This window comes from Drosophila sulfurigaster, chromosome 2L (genome assembly GCF_023558435.1).
Source record: "Drosophila sulfurigaster albostrigata strain 15112-1811.04 chromosome 2L, ASM2355843v2, whole genome shotgun sequence".
Lineage (NCBI taxonomy): Eukaryota > Metazoa > Arthropoda > Insecta > Diptera > Drosophilidae > Drosophila > Drosophila sulfurigaster.
Genome location: NC_084881.1, coordinates 19,004,369 through 19,029,170, shown reverse-complemented (window position 1 = coordinate 19,029,170; position 24,802 = coordinate 19,004,369). Strand labels below are relative to the sequence as shown.

Here is a 24,802-nt window from a genome sequence, read left to right as displayed (position 1 = left end):
TTTGAGGGGTTGTGATGTAGTTTGGCAGGGTTAGGAGCAAAATTAAAGTTAATAAAAAATAAATTAAATAAAATAAAGATTTTTGGTTAGCAATTGGGGAAACAATAAATGAGTTTAACAAACTAAATGCAATTTTGAAACGGTTATAAATTTTGTTGTATGTTACAATAATTCATTCAAATTAAATTAATGATTAACAAACGCCTCTTATATGTTGTGGTAAACTTAATAAACGAAATAAGGTAATAGGAAATTTAGCATACAAAGGATGATATCAAAAGACTAAATTTCTCTTGCAGGTTTTTTGAATAAAAATGAATTATTTGTAATAAAATATAAAGGCTTGTTTGAAAAAGCAATTTGCTCAATGAACTAAAGTAATTTGGGGAATCTAAATAGTCCTTGCGTTTTTCTTAAAGAACTTATCGCACTTGCAGGAAAGTTAATGCAGTTCTACAAATTACTTCAAAGTTGAAAGTTAAAGCTATTATGGCACTCACCTGATCCAGCAGATCTTCTAGCTTGGCGCGCACCATCAGTTCACGTTCGGGTATCGCATGCATAGCTGTCTCAAGAGGAGAGCTTGGTCGACTGATCGACGCTGTGGCTGCCTCACAAGCTTGCACAGCGGCTGCCAGACGGGACTTTTCGTTATTCAGCTTTTGCTGCATATCCTGGGCACACTTGAGTTGATTCTGTGCCAACTCCAAGCTGGTAGCCGGAGCATCAAGTTCCGTTTGAATGATTGGCTCGTAGGTCTCCAGATTGCGCATAATGTTGTCCAGCGTATCTTCGTACTCCTGGAACTTGGCAAGCGACTCCAAGAGACGATTTTTAATTTGCACTGATGTCTGCAACAATGAGTTATAGCTGTCCTGAATGTTCTTCAGCTGCGACTCAACAGTTGGACGTATTTCGCGAGTTGTGGGTTCATAGCGTTTAATTTGCGCCTGTCCCTTGGCATTTAGATCATCTAAATTGGTCTGATACTTTTGAATTTCACCAAGCAGCGCTTCGTGCTGTTTAATTTGCTCCTGGGTTTGCTCGCGATTTGAAATGAAGAGGGAATTGTGTGCCATCAGCTGGAAGGAGATTTGCAGCAACCATTTCTCTACATCTTGCAGACTCTGGTGGTATGCATTATAGTCGAGCATCTCCTGCTCCAAGTCCTTGATATATGCAGCGCAATCGTTCTTCAGTTTATCGCAGCGCGATTGCAGACGATTCACAGCATCCACTTCAGTGCCCAGATCGCGTGCCTCCGACATAAGATGCTCCAGATCGTTACCCTTCTGCTTGAGTTCATTGGACAGTGCCTTGTAACGTTCCAAGAGTGTTTTCATCTCACTCAACTCGCCCTTGGTCTCTGGAGGTGTCTTCAATGTCTTCTCCGTTTCGACCAGCCACTTGTCGAGTTTATCTTTGTTGACAGCAAAGTCATTCCAGCGGTTTTGTGCTTGCTTCAAGTCGCTGAGCTTCTGCTTAACAGCCAGACCCAGGGCATCCCAATCCTCACGCACCTTTGTCATAAGATCACGGAGTTTCTCTTGCTTATCCTCGGGTGTAATGTTGGAGGCCTTTGAGTAGGCATCCTGTACCATGGCAAGCAAATGCTGACCCTCAGGTAGATGCGAGGACAGAGACTGTTGTGGAAAAAGATATAATATAATAATTGTGATAGATATAGGAATTATGTATTGGTGCTACTTACGTTAACTGTCTCCAGTTTTTGGGCAATAGCCTGGGCATTTCCATCAATGGTGCAATCATTGAGCACCTGTTGTGCCTTCTCAATCCATGCATCCATTTCGTTCTTGTAATTAAGGAACTCAGTGTGATCCGACAGATTCTTCTCAATCTTGGCAACCAGACCCTGGGCGGCAGTCAACAATTTAGTATAGTTGGCTTGAGTTTCAATGGTTTGATCGCGAATGCGAGTGCAGGCGCTTTGTTCCATGAGGAGCTCGCAGTTGTCGTTCAAATCCTCGACATTCTCCTTCTCAGCGAGCACCTCTTCCAGCAGTTTCTAAAGAAGATTTCACATATTAATTAAGTGCTGCACAAGTTTGTTAAATTAAAGGCACATAAAAGCATATTTAGGCAATTAGACAAAAAGTCTGTGTTTGTGTAAAATGATTAGCTGCAATTGTGATTAGGTGATTAGCTGAAAGGATTAGCAATTTCAATTAGTGAGATTTTAGTAGACATATAATACATATACATATATATATTTTCGCATAATTTTGGTATTTGGTGAACTACTTAGGTGCACTCTTTTTCGATTAGTAATTTGATTATAATTTTGACTTCTTTTGGTTAGCGTTGCGTGCGACTTTTGTGATAGAGAGACATTTTACTTGTTGTTGTGGCTTACCTTGGCATTGACCAAATCTTCGGGGGTTTTGTTATCGCCTTCATGAGATTTGGCAACGCGCTTGCTCATTGTATCAATCCACAAATTAATCTTGTTGAATTTCTGCAGGAACGTCTGCCAAGCGGCCAAACATGACTCCAGACCGCTGCGTGCATCTCTCGACAGAGCTTGCAATGTTTCCCACTCACTATTCAAGTGCTTAATCTCTTGTGCCACATTATCTTGACCTTCGCTGCCGCTGGTGGCAATCACCGCCTGGCTGAGTTCTTCGCAAGCATCCAGCAGCGATTTGCCCTGCATGGAAGTGGATTGTATGTCGCCCAAACGATTCAAACGATCCTCAACGCGATCCTTTTCGCCATGGCAATCGGCACACTGTTCCACCTCAATGCGAGTGCGACGCAGCCAATCTTGCAGCTCATTGTAGGCATGCTTGTACTTTTCGTGATTGTTCACTTGATTCTCGAGCGATTCGATAATCTTGTTGACCTGCGCTTGCAGATCTTCAAACTTGCTCAGACCAGGCTGGAAGTCATTCTTGTCCAGGCTGTTATCCTCACGCAAGCGCACATTGATCTTTTCCACGATATCGTTGTGTCCATTGATATCACGTTGCGTGACACGGAATTTCTCCAGTGCAGCTCGCTTTTCGCTCAAGTCATTCAGATACTCTTCACTTGCCTTAACACTGGGTTCAATGTCCTCAAGCCATTCAAGCAGTATCTTGTACAACTTGAAGATCTCCTCGAGCTGAGCCAAGCGATTGGCCAACTTTTGGCGCACATCATTCAGATCCACAAGCAGTTTGTCAAAGTCCTGCTTGAGTGCTTCGGTGTCTTCCTGTATTTTGGTTGCACCATTCTGTTCCGTATTCATGATGACCTTCTCCTTCAGCTCCAACAAATAACGCAATTTGTTCTGACCTGTTTCGAAACCTTGACGCAAATTCTTGACAGTGTTCAACTTGATTTGCACCTCATTCAAAGTGCCAGGAATCTGCTCACAATCTGCGAGTTTCTCGCGTGTATTCTCTATCCACGACTGGCACTCTTCGTAGAGAGTGTGATGCTGTTGATGTTCCTGATAGTGCATCTCCAGGCGTCGCATCACCTCCTTGGCCAATGTCAACAGTGCATTATACTTGGTAGTTAACTGCATGATGGCATTGCTGATGCGTGTGTCGGAGCAAGTCTCCAAAAGCACTTGAGCCTTCATGTTCAGATGATCCAATGTCTTTTGCCAATCGAAGAGTGTTTGGAGATGACCCTGAAACTGCTCCAGCACCACTTTCTTTTGGGTGAGGCTATCTTGCAGCTTGTTGTACGACTGGACCAGAGCTTCGGTCTTGGTCAACCATTCGAGCGCTTCGGTGTATTGATCCTGGTAGTCGGACCACTTGACAATTCCCACTTCCAAGTAATCCTTGGCCTTGTTGAGTGCTTCCACATACGCATCGAATTCCTCTTGCAGCAACGCAACTTCTTCTTCGATAATCGCGCAATCCTCGGGTTCGGCTGTGCGGCAAGCAATCTCACCCTGAGCCAAGGCATTCTGCAGCTTCGTTGAACCTTCGGGCACTTCACCCTGCAGAATCTTCAGCTGATGTGTCTTCTCCGCAAGCGCTTGCTTATCGCCCGTGGGCTCGGAGCACTTACTCAGCCGTTCCTTTGCATTACGCAACCAGGTGGCAAACTCATTGCCCGCATCAATCAAGGCCTGATAGCTATCGATAGTATTCTTCTGCTTGGCATAGAGATCCTTAGCCTGTTTGGTTAGGTTCTCGTACTTATCAGAGATTTCAGTGGCTGGTGCACCTTGCTGCAAGTCCGATGCCTTCGAGGTGACCGATTGAATCATTGGCTCAAAGGAGACAATATCCTGGACAATGTTGTTGGTCTGTCGCAGGTTGGCCTTGCGTTCGCTTAAGCCACTGCTGAGACCAGGTTGACCACGTTGCGATTTGATAATCTTTTGCTCGCAAGCCTGTTGCAATTTTGCCTCCCTGTCGGTGATCCATTGCTGCAGCTGCGAATAGCTGGAGCTGTAGTCGGCCCATTGCAGTAGATTCGTTTCCAACTGCACCTTAGCCGTTGACATTTTCTTGACCAAGCGATCCCAGTCAGTTTGCAATTCCTTCATCTCATTATTGATGGCATCGCGACCATCGGAACGTGTGTTCCTGATGATCTTCTCGCCATTGTTTATGGCCGTGTGTACTAAGTTCTGACCCACTTCACGATTGCGTATTAAGTCCTGGATTTGTTCCAGGCGACGCTGCAGGGCCTCCTTGGAACCGGCACCCTCGCCTGCAGATTGTATTGTTTGCTTGGCATTGGCAATCCATTCCTTGGCCGATTTCATGTTAGCATCGTATTCACGATGCTGATCACGATTTGTTTCCACCTTCTTAAGCACATCCTTTCCCAGATTCACCTGAACCTGATACATGGAGCTCAAGTGTCGCAGCTGATTGTTGACATAGCTATCCAAATGAGATTTAAGTAGACCAGCAGCTGAGGCATTGAATCTATCAATATCATCCTTGCCCTTCTCGAGGCGTGCCATGACGTCACGCATGTCGGCGACCTGTTTTTCCTTGTCGGGCAAATTGGGACAGAGGTTGAGTTTGTGGTTCTTCACAAGTATGTCAATTTGTTGCAGCCATTCCATGAGACGTTCATACTCCTCTTTATATGCACGCCATTGCACCATGGTAACTTCCAAGTTCTCCTTCTGCTGATTGATTTCGCGGAACAAACTCTCGAAGCTATCACGTAGGGCGCGTATATCATTGCGTATGATCTCTTGGCCTTGCGTCGACGTACTTGCCAGAACAACCTCACCTGTGTGCACCAAATGCTCCACCAGGAGTTCACCCTGTGCCTGCTTATTGAGCAGCGCTTCGGTCGCTTGCACAGCATTCTCAATGGCCAATTTGTCGCTCAAACTGCTCTGTTTCAAGGCAGGGAACTTCTCACGAGCGCGACTAATCCAGCTAACCAGATCATCGTAGGCTTCCTTGAACAGGCGATGATCACGATACTGATCCTGACGATCCGACAGTAATTTCTGTGTCTTACCAAACAGTTCATCAAAAGTGTCGAGCACTTTCTGAGCCTGGAAGGCCGCCTGACTTTGCTGACCGCTTGCAATCATTTCCTTGGCTTGTATCTTCAATGCATCCACATCGATCTTCTCCACTCGCACCTTCTCCTCCGTGGACTTCACACGGTCAAGCTGTGCACGTTTCTCTGTCATTGTGGTCTGATGCTCACCCAATTCCTTGAGCAGCGTATCCAACCATTCGTTGAACTTGCGCACATTCTGCACTTGGTCCAAGAAACCAGACCATTGTGTAATGGAGTCATCCAGATTTGCCTTGACATCCATAATACGCAGAGCAATGCCGGACCACAGATCCTGCAGGTCAGACAGCTCCTTGTTGATGGCCTCGTGTCCACCAGGAGCTGTGTTGGCCAGCACATGTTGTGCCTGCTCCAAGATCTTCAGCACACGAGCTGAACCTTCGTCCTTAAGCAGTATAACATCCTGTATGGTGGCCAACTTTTTGTCCAGTTCCTTGGGACTCATCGAGGACATGTCGGAGCAGTAGTCCAACTTCTCCTTAATGTCATTGATCCACGATGAGCATTCCGAAATTGAGTTATCAAAGTCCTCGTGCGAGCTAACATATTGTTGCCAGCGATTGTTCAAGTCCTTGACCTTGTGGAAGATTTGCTGATATTTGGTCACCAACTCGGGACCTGATGCTCTTGTTGTCGTGGCTCCCTTGAGCAGAGTTTGTGCTTTTTCTGTGACATTGTCCACTTCCAATTCCTTGGCACGCACATCGCCCTGCAACGCCTTCAACGCATCAAGTTGCGCACGCTTTTTGGGCAGGTCCTCCTTCAGATCAATGGCATGCAAATCGTTGTCGGTATCACGAATCCAAGCCAAGCATTGATCACGCAATTGCTCGTACTCTGACCATTGCTGTAGTCGTGATTCAATGGCTTCAATGGTAGAACTGATAGCCGCCAGAAGACCTTCCCATTCCTGTTGTGTGGTATCAATCTGAGACTTGATGTTCACTTGTCCCACATCAACAGTGCCGGGTATAACCTTCTCGCCCAGCGCACGTACTTGATCAACACGTGGGAATTCATCAGCCAGACTAGCCTTCAGGTTCTTTAGACGATCGAGATTGGTGTGCAATGATGTTTGCTCCAAATCCAGATCGCCCCAATAGTGCACAGTATTCTGGGTAGCATCGATAAACTCTTGGGCATCCATTACCGCCTTGGAGTACTGTTGATGGGCACTTACAATTCCCTCGTAGCGTTCCACGTAGCCTTGAGCGCGTTTTTGCAGCTTGCCGAAGCGATCAGTGATGTCCTTAAGAATCTGATCAACATGTTCGGTTTTCTCTGGCAAATTGGCGGCAATCTCTTGCAGATTGCCCACCTCAACTTGATGGTTATTAATGTCATTGACAATATCGCGATACGACTGCAATTTGTTGCGTTTCTCATCAAGTGTAGTCTTCAACTCAATTTCAGCGGGCAACTCTTGCTCCACAGTGTCCAACCAGCCCTTCAGACTGTCAGCGGTCTCATCGAAGCCCGACCATCTGGCAATCTTATCCTGAATCTTGCGAGCAGTGCTGGCAATGTTGTCGAACAACTGATCAAATGTCAAATCATCCAGTTGACTGCGAATAGCTTCACGACCTTCGGTTGCAGTGGAGCTATAGCATTTCTCGCCCAGCTCTACAGTGCTGTTCAAAAGTTGAGTCGCTGTGGGCTGTTGAGCCAAAAGCTCCTGGATAATCAGCTGTTTCTTGAGCAAATCATCGCGGGATGCCACCGTTGACAGATCACTGCAGTCATCGTAGCGTGCCTGAGCATTGGCCAACCAATCGGAGCATTGCTTGTACTTCTCATTGAAGTGTCCGTGATCTTGGACAGCTTGTTCGCATTTCTTAAGAATCTCCTTAGCCGTAGCCTGAATCGACTGGAAGCGGGAAGAAACTTGCTGCACATTGACAGCGATCCTAGTCTCTCCAGAACTCTGCACAAGCTCTGAGGTGTCATCCTTCATCTTCTCAAAGTCTGCCTCATTTTGGCGCAGATTCTGTGTCAAGGACTGGAAGCGATTCAATTGCTCTTCCTTTTCCTCGAACGATGACTTCAGATTGTAGTTCTTCAGCGCATTCTCCGCTTCTCCCAGCCAATTGATCAAGCGATCCAAGTCGACCTCGTAGTCATTCCATTGCTGCAAACGATTCTCGAGACCGCTCTTTACATCCGACAACGAACCGCTAAACTTCTCAAAGTCGGCATGCAAATTGGCCAAGTCACGTGTCATGGCTTCCTTGGAGCGTGCTGGAATGTTGCTGGCATGACTCTCGATATGCTCCTCCAAAGCCTTCAGTTTGGCTACGCCCTCGGGAAGAGCATCCTGAATTTCATTGATCTTTTGCAGACGCGCTTGCAGCGCTGCCTTGTTACCAGAGTAATCGGAGTAGCCAGTCAAACGATCCCAGAGATTCTTCTGGTAATCCTGTTGTGCCTTTTGTAACTCACTGAATTGCTGGTACACATCAAAAGCGGCATCCAGATCGGCTACAAGCTTGCCACAATCCTGACCAACTTGCTCATAGCGTTTGTTGACATCGGCAATGGATTTGGCAATCTCATCGGCATTGGCAGGAGCAGCGGTAGTCAGCAGCGTGGCCGCTTTCTCGTTAACGGCTTCCACAATGCGTTTGTGCGAATTGATGTCCTGATTGGTGGCCTTATACTTGTACAGTTTGGAGCGTATCTCCTGGGCACTAGTCCAGCTGGCGGGGTTCTCGTTGTGCAACAACTTTTCGACCTGATCGAGCCAGTTGACGGTTTGATTGAGAATGTCCTGATAGCTAGACAGTTGCACAGTTTGGGCTTCCTGGCGTTTCTCCAGATTGCGAATGCCCTCGTCGAGTTTGTCCCAACGATCGCGTATATCTCGCAGATCCTTGCGAATCTTCTCTCGGCCTTGTGTGGATGTTTCGGGCAGAGCCTTTTCGCCAGCAGCATTCAGAGCAGCAAACAGGCTCTCAGCTTGCTCCTTTTCGGACAAAAGCACTTGCAAGATATTAGAGCTCTGCGTAGGTTCATCTTTGAGCGCCTTCTCAAGTTGCGTTTCAATGGGTTGCAACCACAAGTCCACCTCGTTGTATTTGTCCTGATAGAACTGATGATCATCAACGAGATTGGACCAACGATTAACAACCTCCTTGCTGAGCACTTGAAGCAGTTGATAACGGTTTGTAATTTGCGTTGTCAACGTCTTCAGGCGATCAGCACCGCTATTATTGAGCAACGAATGGGCCATATCGCCGAAGGCGTCGATTTCCTTCTCCTTTTGCAGGATGAGTTCACGCTGAATCTTATACTTGTCCATCTGCTCGACCTTTTCGTGGAGCGTCGACTTGAGTTGTTGATCGCGGAAAACGGCTTCAGCATTGCGACACCACTTGGTGAGCTCTTCGAGATTGCTCTCGAATTTGTCCCACTGTGCAAGCACATCCTTTTGCTTGCCCTCGATGCCTTCGATGTCATCGAAGTGACTCTTCATAGTCGTCTCCAGCTCATCAATTTCCTTCTCAAGCACCTCAATGCCCTTCTCAGACGTAGCTGGTTTAACATTGTCGAACTGTGAACGAATATCGGCAATAAGATTCATTGCCTGTGGTTTGTTTTGGGCCAATTGTCCAAGGGTTTCAATCTTGCGTTTAATATCTGCCTTCTCGCCATAAGCATCGTCGCATTCGAGGAGCTTTGCTTTCTCATTAGATATCCATGTTTTGGCCGCATTAAGAGCATTATTCAAGTCATTATGCTTTTGCACACAGCCCTCCAAATTGTGAAGGATTTCATCGGATTTCTGCACAATATTCTGGAACAATTGCTTAATCGATTGCAAATAGACATTCAGAGAGTTGTCCTTAATTTGATCTACCAATAGTTGTGCCTTGTCGCACACATTGTCGACGAGTACATTGTGTGTGGTGATCTCCTGATGCAACAGCTTGTGATTCTGCAACTGAGCGCGTTTCTCCTGCAGCGTTGTCTTTGGTTCGGTGTGACTCTGCATGGCCTTGTCGACATCCTTAAGCCACTTGGTCAGCTGATCCTGTGCAATGCTAAACTCGTTGAACTGCAGCAGACACTGATCAATCTTATGCGTGGCTGAGTTCAAATCATCCGTGTAGTTATCCCACAAGGTGCGCAAATTGCGCAACTGCTGACGAATGATCTCACGACCATCGGGACTGGTGTGACCATAAAGCTTCTCGCCGCGATCAATTAGGCTCTCGAAGATCGTCGAGTCGGTAATACGCTTGTCGGACATCTCGCGTAACTTGTTCTGTTGTTCTTGCAACACATTTTGATCGCCGACAATTTCATTGGTCTTGGACAGCTCATTGACGCAGGCTTGGAGATCCTCCTTGAACTTTTCGTAATCCTTATCAAAGCTGTCGTGATCCTTGACGTAATTGGTGTACTTTGCAATGGATTCCTTGCACAGATTCTTCAGGGTTTGATAGCGTGTATTGAGTCGTGACAGTTTCAGATTCAAATCGGTTTCACCTTCAATTTCACGACCCTGATCCATGAGCTCATTGATAGCAGCGCCACGACGCTCAATATCCTTGGCACTCTCTTGCAGTTGCTTCAGGTGAGCACTCTTTGCCTCAGCGGTGCTCTTAAGGTTCTGATTCTTAACTACAGCTTCGACATTCTTCATCCAGTTATCGAGCTCCTCAATGATCGAATCGAACTCATCCCATTTCGAGCAGAGCTGCTTGAGTTTAACCAATGAATCCTGGCACAGCGACATGAATTCCTCCCAAGCCTTCTTGGGCTCCTCGAAACCCTTCAGCAATGCTGGATGACCGCTGGGGTGGGTCTGAGTGAGCACCGTTTCCAACAGCTTGTGGCATGTATCGAAAATGGAGTCACCCTCGGGCTTATGCTGCAATAGATTCTCCACAACAATCAGTTTCTCTTCGGCGCCTTCCTTCTCGAAAGTGGTCTCGTTCAGAATATCAATGGCCTCTGATTTGATGGTGTTCAACCAATCCTGTGCCTTCTCTAGCACCTGATCGTAGGCTTCGTGCTTGACCACATGATTGCCGACGGTTTGAATGCGATCAGAGATCTTCTTCGAGAGTGTATTGTACTCCTGAATAGATTCATCAGTCTTGCGTTCCGACTCATCGTCGCAAAGAGTGACAGCCTTATCATGCAATTGCTTTAAAGCATTCTTGTGCAAGGTAATCTCCTGTAATTGGGTTTTGTAGTTCTGGAGTGCAGCTTTCTTGGTGGCCAACGTGGGATAGAGTTCATCGCCAGCGGTAACCTTGGCCTTGGACTCGTTGAGATAGTGCGACACCTGTGTGTAACTCTCCTCAATGGATGTCTTCTGAATGAGCACACCTTCCACCTGTTGCATCAAAGCATTTGCCTCGTCACGCAGATAATCGTACTTTTCACGCATTTGACGCAGATCGGCACGAATGCGTTCACGATTCTCAGGCGAAACCACAGGATAAAGTGCCTCTCCAATATCAACGGCATTGTTAAGCAAGAGCTGACCATTATCGAAAGTCTTCAGATAGTTCTTAATGGTCTGTAACTGCTGAGCAGTGGCTGAGGAGGAACCAGGCGAACCCATACGTGCCAATTCCTGGAATTCAATTTTTGCATCGCCGAACCATTCATTAAAGTCCTTCGATGCCTTGGCAAAGTTGGCGTTCGACAGCTGCGCGCTACGTATTTTATCGATGTGCCCTGCCAAACTCTTGGCAACGGTTTGATAACGCTGCACAAGATGCGTGACAAATTGTCCAATGCGAGCCTCGGGATTCTTTTCAATCAGTTGTTGAGATGTCTGCTCCAAATTGTTGATAATAGGCTCGTGCGATAACACATCCTGCTGGAGCACCGCCAACTCTTGTAGTTTCTGTGGCACCTCTGGCAAATTCACTTGGCTGCTGGTCTCAGCTTTGACACGACCTTCAACATCACGCAGCCAGTTGGAGATTTGTTCGTTCGACTGTTCGTACTGTGACCACAGATCCACATTCTCATCGAGTATGCCCTTGATGCGATTAAAGCTATCCTGCAACGCTTGCATCTCCTTGTCCATCAGCAGTGCATCATTCGTGAGCTCAGCGAGATTTTGTGGTGTTTCGACGGCCTTCAGCATCTCCAGAGATTTAAGTGTTTCCGCATGACGCGCCTTGCAGTCATCGATACTCTTACTGACTTCCTGTAACGAGGATTTCTTCACATCCAAGTTATATTTATCACTCGACGATTCGGGCTGACACCATGCAACCTTCTCACGCTGCGTGGCAATCAAACGCTTCAGCATGCCCACCTTGTCGGCGTGGAACTTCTTGAGGAATTGCAGTAGAGAACTCTCGATTTTCTTGGCATACTGGTCTACGCCCTCGTAACGCTTCTGCACATTGTTCAGCTCCTTGGGTATAATGGACTCATTAAATGTTGGATACAAATTACGTAGCTCATCCACATTTTGTTTGATATTCTCAATCTCATTGCCGCTGTTCTCGAGTTGAGCGCGCAGAGCACGACATTGCAGCAAACGTTCCATGATCTTATTGTTATCGCCAGACATATCATCGCATTTGATAAGCTGCTCACGCAGCTTGCTAACCTGTTCGCCTGCAACCTTGGTGCGACGTCTTAGTTCCTGCTCCTGATCATTGAACGAGGTTGTGACGGCGCTCAAACGATCCGCATTATTGCTGACCTCAGCAAACTGTTCGGTCAGCAGCTGATTGAGAGCACTCAAAGCCGGAATCTCGGCACCGTTGTTAATCTTAACCAGGTCGTTTGTCTTCTCTTTGATGGTGTCCTTGAGAGCCTGGTAAGAAGGCAGCTCAGTACGATATTTGCTCAAGCGCATTGGACCAAATTCAATTTCAATTGAATTGTCCGCCGCGTCGCAAAGTCCTTGGTTCGTCTCCGACAGCCAAGGCAACAGATCCTTCTTGGCATCTTCGATCTGTGACCAAATAACTGCCTCTGTTTCGTAGACATGTGCATTTTTCGCGGTCTTGTCATGTAAGTCCTGCCAGTGCTGCTTAGCAGTGGCCACTTCTTGTGGCACCTCCTGAGGCACAGCTTCACCAATGGCAGTAAATAGCTTGCAAACATTGTTGCCACGACGATCGAGCTCATCCAGGTTCATTTTGGACTTGCGCAGTTGTTCCATGGTCTTGCGTGTTTTCTCTGAGGCCTGATGGAGTTCAGTTTCATCGCCAGGTTGTTGGGGTATGGCATTAAACAGGTCTTCGGCCTTTTTCAGCTCCTTGGAGAACTTGTCCTTGGAGTCGGCATACTCACGCAATGCCTGACTAATCAAGTTGTATTTCTGTATGCGATCGGCGATCTCGTTCTGGAGTGAATCATAATTCTTGTCCAAGACGAGCAGACTCTCCTGTATGGCTGGCATGCTGGCAATATCCTCGCGCATCAGCAGTGAACCTTCGTCGTGAATGCGGTCCTTTAAATCTGCTTGATACTTAAGCGCCTCATTAAGCGCCACCAAATCGGCAATGATCTGATCGATGTTGTGCAAATTGGGATGTTGCTTGAGGATCTCCTCAAGCTTGGCACGATTCTCCTCCAATGCCTGACCAAAGTTGTGTTCAAGGGCATGGAATTTGTCCTTTCGCACGGTCATCTGTTGGAGCTGCTGTTGCTGATTCTGCGAACGCAACTTCAGATTCTCCAGTTTGTTCTCCACATCGTTAACAATCTGTGTGGCAATCAAGGGGCGACGCGACAACGCATCACGCAATTGTATGGCAGGATTCTCATCGATCTGCTTAGCCTGATCCTTCCAGTAACTGAGACCTTGTCCAAGATGATCAATCTCCTGGACGACCTTCTTCAGTTCTTCGACAGCAGGACCCTCAGGCTTGTCCAGTTGATGCTTCAAGTAATTCAAGTGCGATTCAGTGTCATGTTTCCAGCCCAACAGCTCCGTCCACTTCTCGAGTGCTGCCTTCTTTTGCAGCATATTCGACTCGAGGTTCTGATAGTTGACCACCAACGCAGTGTAGGCATCATTAAGAGCATTCGACTCCTCAGGCGTGGCGCCCAAAGCCAATTGCTTCACCTCATCATATATAGCATTGAAGCTAGGCTTCTTGTCGGCATGCTCTTGCAGCAACGCATGAATGACGTGAAGACTTGTCTCCACGCGTTCCGGATTGATTTCCTCCACCTGGGTGACTTGATTTCGCAACTGCTCCATCCAATTGGAGAAGTTCACAAGTTTGGCATTGAAATCTTGACGAGAAATAATGGCATCGGAGACTTCATTGATGTTGCCACGTGTGGCCTCCGACAATTTCTGCAATTTGCCCTTCATCAAGTTGACGCGATCCTTGACAGCGGCAGCACCCTCTGGTGCCAGATGTAAACTAATCTGATCGGCATTTTGTCCAAGGGCCACAAGTTTGGCCTGCTGCTGCGAAATCTCATTGTTGAAGGACTTGAGCTTGACCAGCTCTTTTTCCAGTTTGTCAATGTGCGGCGTATTAAGTACGGTTGGGCGCTTACCCATTTGCTGTTCACCCTGATTGATCCAATCCTCCAGTTTGGCGGTATCGGCATCAAAGGATTGCCAATTGGCGACGAGTTTTTCGAGCTTGGCGCTCGCCTGTTTTGCATTTTCATGGACTGCCGTCCAACGGGAGTGCATGGCATCTAACTCATCGGGGGCATTGGTTTTGCATAACATTTTATGACTGATGTTTGAAATACCATGGAGTTTGTCCAATTGCTCCAGGCATTGTGTTTCAAATTGTTTGGCATTTTGTTGCATGGCAACGGCTTCATCAAGTGTGATCGGCTTAGGAACTATATTATTTACCTTGACTTCGCTCTGCTCCACGGCGGGCTTGATCTGTTGCAGTCCAGCCTGGAACTGCTGCCAATTGACCAGATCCTCCTGCACGGCCTGCGACTGATGATCCACATTGCGGTTGATTGCACTGAGCACCTCCTGCAATTTGGAGATTTCACCCTTCAGACGCTTCGCCTCCGCAACGTTGCCCTCCTTCGGTGCAAGCTCCGATGCATCAGCGGCCAATAAATCCAGTTGCTTCATGCGCTCACCCAGCACACGTTTAAAGGATTGCACTTTAACAACACGCTCCTCGGGCGTCAGATCCTCCGACTGCAAGGCTTCAATGTTCTTAGGCGCCACTTTGTTGGCCCATTCTTGCAGCTCAGCGAGACGTGTCTTATAGTTGTTCCACTTGGCACTGTAGTCTTCCAAGTAACCAACGCGATCCTTCACATGCTCCATGGTATTGAAGAACATCTTCTCCACCTCGGTCACCTCCTTCTCCAGTATGGGACGCTTGTCGGCGGCAGCAAGTGGTGCCAATTCCGACTTCAGAGCATGCAACTTGGGCAGCAGTTGGTGCGATGCCTGTTGCAGTTGCACATTCAGATCACGCTTCGACTTCAGATCCTGGCTAACGTTCTTGGGATCAGTTTGGAGTGGCGTCAGAGCACGCAACTCAGTCTCAGCGGTCTGCAGCATGGAGAAGATGTCGTTCTTCTGATCGACAAACTCACTCCATACCGCTTGAGTGCCCTTCAGTGCCTGCAACTTGTCAGAGGTCTCTGTGTAGGCTTGATTCCAGCCGGTTTCCAGGTTCTTAACTTCGGTGTTGACAAAGGCAGGAGCATGCACATCCTTACTTAGATCACGTCCACGTTGTAGCATTGACATGATGTGTGGCCGCTGATGATCGAGCTGATTGATGGCATACTGTTGCTCCTCGATGAGGCGATTGACACGCTCCAAGCTATCGGGGGCCGGAATGTTGGCCGTCTGATCCTTAACCTTGGTCAGCAGACAAACAACTTCGTGCACCTCACGACGATATGTATAGCATTTTGAGAAGACTTCCGTCTTGACCATGGTAATCTCAATTGTGGGTATCAGATTCTTGTAGCGTGCAATCAAATCTTCCAGTTTCTTTTGCTCCAGATTGGCCTCATCTTCGGTCGCATAGCTGAGCAGAGAATCCAATGTTTTGACAAGCCATTTCATGTCCTCACGTTTGTTATCTGCATCCTGGCAGATTTTCTATAGTTATAAAAAGAAAAACATTATTAATAAGATGTTTTACTATAATTTATAATTATTTAATAAATTTGTTAAGTTACCACAAGTTCCCTCAGCTTCATGCAGGCATTAATGGATTTTGACAAAGCATTGTTAGTTTAAATTGCTATTTTTGACCCTCGATTTGAACTCACCTGGAAAACAACCTTCTCCTTTTCAAACTCCTCCATCGTGTTCACCTCGTTCACAATGTTCTTGAGGCTTTGATCCACGCTGTTCATCCAGTCGATCATCTCATTGAACTTCAGATGATAACCCTGCCATTGTGCTGGGATTTGTTGCAAAGTCTGACGCATATCAGCCAATTTGTTGGACATTTGTTGCCACTGAGCCTTGGCATTGTCATAAGCCTGATCCAAGCTAATGTCTCCGGGCTGATGTTGCCTGTGCGCCTGTGCGAGACGTTGCATGTTTTGCAGGCAACGCTCCAAACGCGGCACGGTATCCTGTTGCAGTAGGAATTGTTGATTGCGCTGCAGAATGGAGTCAACATCCTCGTTGCGATTGAGTGCCTGTTGCTCCAGTTGAAGCTCCTTCTCGACATCTTTAAGAGATTGATAGAACACATTCTCATCCAGACGGAAGTCAAGCTTCAGCAAATGCAATGGCGCTTGGGAAAGCACATTCTTCCAGCGTGTTTGCAGCTGCTCCACGCTCTGCACCACAGCTGGCTGCTCCTGGGCAGGCAAAGACGTGAGCAATTGCTGTGCCGACTGCACCAGATCGTTCATCCAACGATCGTTGACTTGATCAAAGAAGTACTTTTGCGTTTCAATTGTTGTCTTCGATTCAATGTGCTTCTCCACCAGCATGGATTCGGCTTGAGTCAGCCATTCAGTAACGACACGTTCGTTATCCTTGAAGTTGCTCCAACCACCGGCAGCATCGTTCAATCGCTGCTCCCATTTGCCGGCATTCTGAATGACATAATTGAAGCGCTCATTCAGTTGTTGCATTTGCTGAGCAGCTGGTGCAGTATCGATCTTATCATCGGCAGCCACAGCGTTCAGCAGATTCTGGAACACCTTGTTCTTGCTCTCCAGCATGGAGCGATAATAGACAGTCCTTGAGAAGTAGGTCTTGTGCTTGTGCAGCTGCTCGTTGAGCACTTCGCGACCACCGGCCAAATTGTGTGTGCCCAGCAGTTGTTCCGCTTCGCTCAGCCATTGATGGATCTCCTTTTGACCGGCCTCAAGCGATTCCTGCTGTATCTGCAGCTGATGGAACAAGTGCAGCTTGGCAGGCAGCTGAGCACGTATGCGCACCAGCGATTCCTTCTCCTGCTTAAGCAGCTTCATCATCCTGTCGACCTCGTCACGCGACAAGTCCTGTATCAGCGATTGGAAGGTGCGACTGATGGTCTTGAACAGCTCCTCGTTATCATCGATTTCGCTGGCCAGTTGCTGCAGCTGCTCGCCATAGCGACGAATCTGCTCACTGTTGCCAAGCACCTGGCGCTGATCCAGTACACTCTCAGCACCGCGCAGCCACTTTGAGAGCTTCTCAATGCCCGACTTGTACTCTTGACGCGAGCGAATAATGTCACCGGCATGCATGTACTGCTTGGTGTTAGCAAACAAACGTTCGAAGCGCTCGGCGAGCGCGCCATGACGTTGCCGTAGTTGTTGGGCAATGGGTTCCTCGCAGGAGGCAATCAGATAGCTTGCAGCATTACCCAACGCATCAAATTTATCCTTCCACACGCTAATGTCTTGGAAGAACTCCAGGCGATCGTCCTCACTTTGATTGAGCTTCTGCTCGGCGAGCAACAGCCACTCTTCACAGTTGGGCGCCAATTGATTCCAGTTGCGCCAGCAGTTGACGACCTCCTCGAGCGAGTTCTGGCAGCACTTGAGCTCCATGGAGACACGCTTCCAACGCTCCTCGGTCTCGTACATGAAGCGATCAATCTCGTTGATATCCTTGCGTGCCACGTTGCCTTCGCGCTTGTATTCATCGACCACCTGTTGCATGTCGACAAAGGCTTTCTGGAACTCTTGGAAAATCTTGTTGCGTGAGACAAAGTTCTTGTATTGTTCCAGCTGCTGGGCAACCTTCTCCTCTTGTCCATATTTGCCAGTCCAGCCGCGCATTTTGTTCTCGACTAGGTTCAAGAAGGCAATCAGACAGCACTTGTGCTCAAGGAATTTCAAGCGAATTCGACGTTCAGCCGCCTTGGGCGCGACCTCTTGAAGGCGTCGTTCCATGTTGCGCAGCTGCTCGAGCGGCACTTGTTGAGCCAGCGGTGAGCGCTTGGCATTATCGAACATGGCCACAATTCGTGGCAGATCGGCAAAGAACAGCTTATGCTCCTCCAGCTTTCTACTGATGACAGCTGCTGTCTCCTCATTCATAGCATTGGGTATGTCATTGTCCATGAGCAGTTTTTCGGCTTCGGCCAGCCATTTGCCCACAATGCCGAATTCGCCGGGCAGCTCGGCGTCCAATAGCCAGAGCCAGTACATCATCTGGTATTGAAGGCGCTGCCACAGCTCGTTAATTTCATCCCACGATTGACGTGAGACCTGCAGAAAACCGCTCTGAGTCTCAGTTAATTGCTTCAGACGGTTGTAAGCAGGCAAATGTGCATCGACTTCAGAACGTGCCAATAGATATTCACTAAAATCGCGTGGAAATGAATTCATCATCACCATTGGTTCGTATTCGGTGGTCTTCTCCACCAGAAAACGACGCAATTCGTTCACTTCTTGTTGCACATGCGACTCGTCGCGTGTTGCACCCTAAAAAAAAATATGAAAATTCAATTCGTATTTAAATCATTCAAATACATTACATTACATTACATTACATAGTACAAACTAACCTTTGGTTCGGGATACTTGTGCAAAAATTGTGCCACATATGTCATTATGCTTTTCTCATCCGGTTTGGGTACGTCCACATCCTCAGCGTCCAATAGTTTGGCAATGCCCAATTTGCTTTCGGCCACATCGAAAGCAGTCTCCAAACGCTGACGATTGCTGGTCTTCTTTAGCTCAGCTAAATTAACCAGATTCGCTTTAATTGCATCAATAAGTGCGAGGAAAGCGACGCCATCTCTCCAGCTGGCGCCAAAATCTTTCACCTCCACACCACTGTCTCTGCAAATTGTGTAAAATTAGTCAATTAGAAATCATTTTAATTAGCGTGTCGTGAATACTTACTTTGGCAAGGCGTTTGTTACCCAATTGAGTAGCGTTTTCTTGGCACCTTGCTTCCATTTCTCAGCCCTTAGATCACCACCAGCCTTATGATTGCCAACACTGTCGAGTGAGCTAACCGAACCGCCAATACCATGACCCAAATATTCTAGGTTGCGGCTATTCTCCTCGATCTGTGAATAGTTTCAAGCATTAGTTTCACAATCGGAGACTGATTTGAAATGGGGAAAATTATAATTTTTGGGGTGCTTTATAATTGAGACTACCAACTGAAGAGTTTAACTAACGGATACATAAGTAAAAATGAATGACAACGACACCAACACAATTTGTTTACATCGACTTTAACCTACCTGTGGCGCATAATTTATAACTACAACTAAGTTTTTCCGCCTCTTTTTACGAAGCTTGTGTTTGTTTTTGATTTGTTATGGTTTTTAGAAGAATTAAATATAAATAAAGTAAAGTTATAGATAGAGGATTAATTATGTTTATAATTGGCATAATTGTGAATAGCTATTTGGTGCTTCAAAAGTTGGTGGTCTAAACTTGGGTGACATTTAAACAAGTGTACATCTAGCAACCAATTCACGATTCTCTTTAATGTGCTTCAATTTGCTCACAAACTGTGCACTATACGGTGGGTATTTATGTGAAAAAAGGGGTTTCAAATTGTAGCTTAAGCGTAGAGCTCAACTCACCTGGAAGTACAATATGATCGTCCATATCAGACCCAACACAACTGGTGGTCTCCCATCCACCAGATCTGCGGGATTAATATTGACCAATTTGATACGTTTGCTGGCTAAAAATTGTAAAGCTGTATTGGCATTGCTAAGGAAATGTGGACGTCTGAGAACGCGGCCCTTCTCCACGGGCAAACGTTCGCCGGACAAAACTTCGAGCAACGCAATCAGTTTCGTGCCATCGCGTAAATCGTTGATTAAATCATCAATGCGAAGCGGTGGAACACGCTAAAATAAAATAAAAATAAACAAATTGTTATAAATTAAACGAGTTAAATGTGAGGAAATTAAGTACAAAATTTGATTAAATAATTTCCTTTAAGTAATTCGAAAATGTCAAGGTTACAGGCTAAAGGGTTCTAAGCTGTTTTAATAAATCTCTGTCAAATTTGTATGCTCGCTACTTATGGGGTTGAAGGGTATTATTATTACATTTGTATGTAAACGTCATAATGTATATACATATATGTATTATATATTCTTGATCAGCATCAACAGTCGAGTCAAACAATTCTTGTATTTTGCACTCTAATGACATACATTCTATATTAATATACCAAATATAATCTTCGGCATATATATGCAAAAACAATGAGCAAATCTCAACAACAACAACAATTATGTTGCTGATGATAGGGCAAAGGACAATGAGTGCCTTCCATATTTCAATATTGTACTCACATGTACGCACACTGTGTGAAACATTTTGTGGCTGCGCTTGCTTTTGATAATATTTATTTATTATTTGAACGTTAATTAAATGCACTTTGCAGATCAAACTAAGAGCACTTATATACATAATTCATGGTTCCAACTTTGAATTTAATTTTCATTCAATTGTTGATGTCATGGAAAGTTGATTTGAAAACTTTATCTTTTTTTTTGTGATAATTCACATCAATTTTAATGTAATATTTTTGTGGAAGCTGAGTCAACAATTTATGAAACACATAGTAAAAACATAGTAAAAGCAAACATTAATACATATAAAAATAAAAAGGTAAATTTTAAATACATTTATAGGGCAATTTTATAATCGAGCAAACTCGATGAATGAAATTTTAAATATTATATATTTTTTTTTTTGCCTCCAAATTTTACGTCACTTTTGCGACGATAAGAAATAGAGAGAGAGAGCGACATAAATTGAGACTCTTCTTACTTTCATCATGTACTATCTCACGCTAAGACCTTTTGAGCTAAACCCACATCCGTTGATCACGTGAAAGTTCAAAAACAACACAGCAACACAGAGCTGAATTTTTCGATTTGAATTCAACTTTTAGTTCCAAATTATTCATGCTTGCAATCAGTCGAAACATTCAAAATGTGCAAAATAAAAATCAACGCAACTGTTTTTTTTAATAATTCTTCAAATATTCTTGGTGGCATCAGCTGCCTTCAAAGAGGTGAGAACAGTTACATGAAGCAGCTTAGTACAGTGAGTGCTAAGAATGTTTACATCTTTTTCTTATCAGTCGATTGAATCCGATGGACAAATGGCAGAAAAATGCTGCAGTCAGACCTATGAAAGTGTGAAACCTATGCTAGATTATTTTAGACTGGTTAAAAATGAGTTAGAACAGAGGGAAATTAGGGAAAATAATTTAATTGAATTAAATTCTGATCTTATGGAAAAGTATCGTGAAATTGTAGAAATTCATGAACTATTCATGAACGAGGCAGCTCTATTAAATGAGTATAAAAGAAAAGTTGTGAAAGGGGAAAACGATTTGCAGTCGTCTCAAATTAAAGTCGATAAACTAGAATCTGAGATTAATTCACAAAAAAATGTTATTGCCAAATTAGAAGCAGAATTAGCAAATAAATCTTCCGACTTAGAAATTTGTGAAATTAAATTAAAAACACTCGATTCTGTGTTAATTGAAAAAGATGAAAATAGAACAAGTTTGTTTTCAAGTAAAATTGAATTGCAATTAAAGGAGATGCAAACTAAATTAAAATCAAAAGATACTGAAAATCAGTGGTGTCGTTTTGAAATCAATTTATTAAATAAGGCATCAGAGAATATGAGAGAAGAGCAGAGAAAATTGAGTTCTCAATTGGAAAAGTGGCATTCGAAAACAATAGTGAGCGATTATGAAAATATATTATGTCGTTCTGAACTTGATAAGTTAAGTCCCACAACTTGCATCCCTTTTGGAGATTATCCAGGAGTTCATCAACTCAATGTCACTGGGATAGATTTCTTCGATGTTTTATGCGATAGTCAGTTAGCTGGACCTGGATGGATTGTGATACAACAACGAGTTGGGCGCAATGAGGATTTCAATAGAGACTGGGGCACCTACCGCGAAGGATTCGGTGCATTGGATAGCGATTTCTTCATAGGATTAGAGAAAATATATCGTATCACAAGTTTGCAGCGTTTCGAACTTTATATACATTTGGTTGCTGTGAATGGAAGTATCTACAATGCTCGTTATGATGACTTTAAAATATCTGATGAAGACAATGGATACACACTGAGTCTAGGCAAATGGAATGGAACATCTGAGGATGCGATGAGAATCGGCGAAAACATGAAATTCTCAACATTCGATCGCGATAACGATTTTAGCGGTGGCAATTGTGCAGATGAGTTCAAAAGTGGCTGGTGGTACAACAGTTGTCATCATTGGTAAGTATTACAAATATTTTTTTTTGATGGAATATACTAAATTATTCTTTTTTTAATGCAGTAACTTAAATCAAAAGTATTTGCTTCACCCATCGATTGACCTGAAAGAAGCTAAGATGCTAATTCGTCCCAAAGAAGTAATGAAGAAATAAATGATAAACTGAAGAGCCGAAATTCCGATATTTGACCCTTTTATATAATCATTTATATATAATTGGTGCACTAAGAATTTGCTATTTAACGTAACGACTTATTTGTTGAATGACTCATTGAAAGAGATTTGGCCATCTTACAATTTCTAAATAACATTTTAATAAACATTTTATTTGCTGTTATCGCTTACAAGTTCGGTGCTTGACATCATTTGAACATAGAAACACTCTTTTTTAACTTAGTTTATGTGAGTCTAAAGTAAATGTAAAGACACTCAACTATAATTAACTTAATTTACTACGGCAATTTAATTTTTTGAACCGACAAACATTTGATAGCTTTTTTTGCATCGAATATACAAACTGACCAAAGAAAGAGATTGTTTTACATATACATATATACATTTGTATGTACATAGATCGATCCGCAAATACGCGCAAATACGAGATGTATTACCAAGTAATTTAATGAGCAATAAAGCCAAATGACCAGACATCGACAGCGACTTTGAAGTACCTTTTCGCTGCAGTATTTAACGGCATTTTTATGGGCCCATTAAGAATGTGCATAATGTAAATATGCATATGTATAAGTGAGTTTCCAATTGCACACGTTGTGCATTTTGTATACGAATACATACTATTCACACATACTTGCATATTCGACTCAATCGATTTAATTAATGCGTTTCATTAATCGAAGTCTCACATAACATATGAATGCAAAACTACAGATAAATTTAGCTAAGCTATCTACTCAATTAATGCAGAAAAAAAGTGTGTTGTACAACTTTTCTTAAGAAATAATTTCCTTACTTGTGCGAATTTCTCCCTATTTTCTCTTTTACACAAACATATTAAACCCACCACATAAAATGCGTGTGCTGGGGATGAAAACGCAACATGAAACGCAACAAATAAATAGTATCAATTAAAATAGTTTAAATCGTTTCACTATGCGATAATTTGTTTAGTTTGCCTTCCAGTCATTTGCCCCGACAAATTGGCCAATGACACGCGCTGGCATTTGGGTTGACTTTACCGCAAAAGATTGCGATTTAAGTTAATGTCATTAGTTCGTAGACGAACATCGGAAGTGGCACCGACAAAACCCAAGCAAATAAGTGCAGTCATCGCGAGCAGGCATTATAAAATTGAGTGTAGCATTTAATTGAGCTTTCCCAGTGGTTTTTCTCAGGGTGAGTCTCGGGGACCAAAAGCAAGGCAAATAGTTTGTACAACAAAAAAGAAAAACTTTGACTTCAACTGTTGCGGACATGCAAATGACGGTAAAGTTTTCTGTGTCTGTTTCTGTTTCTGTCTGTTTCGAGTCGCAAAAGTTGTGTTAATGCAACTTCCGAGAACTATGCTACTTACAATGCGAAATCAATTTCGGCATTTCCTGTTAGTCGCCTTTCCTCCCCCTCTTTACCACCAACGATGACACACCCCTTTAACACACCCAAAGGAACCAACTTAATTTATGGTGTTGTCTGGCAATTGTGTCAAACTTTTCTAACAGCTTTTTGTCTTGCAATGCCTTTTTATTTCTTGTATTCTTTTATTGGACAATTTGCAGTGTTGTTTCTCAATCTTTACTCTATATAGATACCATAAAAGAAAGGAAATTCTTTTACTTGATCATGGGGTTAAGAATGCCAGTGCGGACTTGTTAAACAAGTTGATTCTATGGCAACAAAAAAAAGTGTTGAAAACATTTCGAATTCAAGAAATGTTTCGCTGAACCTGAAATCTTTAGGACATCTAAGATATTTTTAACCCTTTAAGCATAGCAAATTCCAAAAGCGTTTAAATCTATTTTAAAATCCCTTCGAGGGTAACATCTAGGCCTAATATCTCTAACTCAAATGAAGTTCCGTCTGCTGCAGAGCTTCCAACTTAATATTCCATTGGCGGTTAGCAAACACTGGTCTAAAGTCTCGTCTGCAGGGCCGACACATTTTGCGTAAACACTTTGAAAATGTCTATCTAACATGCGTGTGTATTTGTGTGTTTGTGTTATTTCTAAGAATAACTTCAACTTCCAAGTCAGCAGACAATTGCTGGGCACGCGCACCCAAGGCGTCCAAGAAGTCTGCATGGAATACGGCAATGCGAGAAATTCCACATGCCGTGGAATGGAAATGGCAACCGCTGTTAGCCAAGTTCATCAGCCAGCTATGCGTTGGCCTATAAAAGAAAAAAGAGTGCTCGAAGTCAGACTGAAACAATGCTGCATTAATGACAGCGAAGCAGTTCCGTTTCATGTGTGGCCCGTTGCAGCTGCGATTAATCCCCCCTACACACACACACACATACAAACAAGGAGGGGGAGCCCACGCAATACGCCCACTGACTTACTTTTACCTTGAACGTTGATTTAATGCACTTTTCTCTCTGTTGCTTCAGCCCGTGTTCGTTACTGTTTGTATCTAATGTGTTATCTTTTAATACAACTTCAATCTGCAGACATGAGCCGGCATTTCTTGTACGAATTTTGC

At 44.4% G+C, this 24,802-nt stretch overlaps 2 protein-coding genes across 23 annotated transcripts in view; one reads left to right on the top strand and one right to left on the bottom strand.

Moving 5' to 3' along the window:
* Positions 1–24,802, bottom strand: part of LOC133850817 (muscle-specific protein 300 kDa) — a 121,149-nt gene that overhangs the window by 69,052 nt on the left and 27,295 nt on the right. For 10 of the 22 annotated variants that reach the window (XM_062287034.1, XM_062287037.1, XM_062287038.1 and 7 more), the window contains 8 exons: positions 19,464–19,736; positions 18,766–18,935; positions 18,426–18,702; positions 15,736–18,342; positions 15,643–15,657; positions 2,375–15,562; positions 1,712–2,026; positions 501–1,643 (listed from right to left, as the gene is read on the bottom strand). In XM_062287034.1, coding sequence (XP_062143018.1) covers positions 501–1,643; positions 1,712–2,026; positions 2,375–15,562; positions 15,643–15,657; positions 15,736–18,342; positions 18,426–18,702; positions 18,766–18,935; positions 19,464–19,736 — 17,988 coding nt within the window. The remainder of the gene's footprint in view (positions 1–500; positions 1,644–1,711; positions 2,027–2,374; positions 15,563–15,642; positions 15,658–15,735; positions 18,343–18,425; positions 18,703–18,765; positions 18,936–19,463; positions 19,737–24,802) is intronic. The other 12 variants (XM_062287035.1, XM_062287036.1, XM_062287045.1 and 9 more) reach the window with 3 other exon arrangements.
* Positions 20,746–22,802, top strand: LOC133850806 (fibrinogen-like protein 1). The gene is made up of 3 exons (XM_062287014.1): positions 20,746–20,917; positions 20,987–22,149; positions 22,211–22,802. The coding sequence occupies exons 2-3, from the start codon at positions 21,008–21,010 to the stop codon at positions 22,299–22,301; spliced, it is 1,233 nt and encodes a 410-aa protein (XP_062142998.1). The 5' UTR covers positions 20,746–20,917; positions 20,987–21,007; the 3' UTR covers positions 22,302–22,802.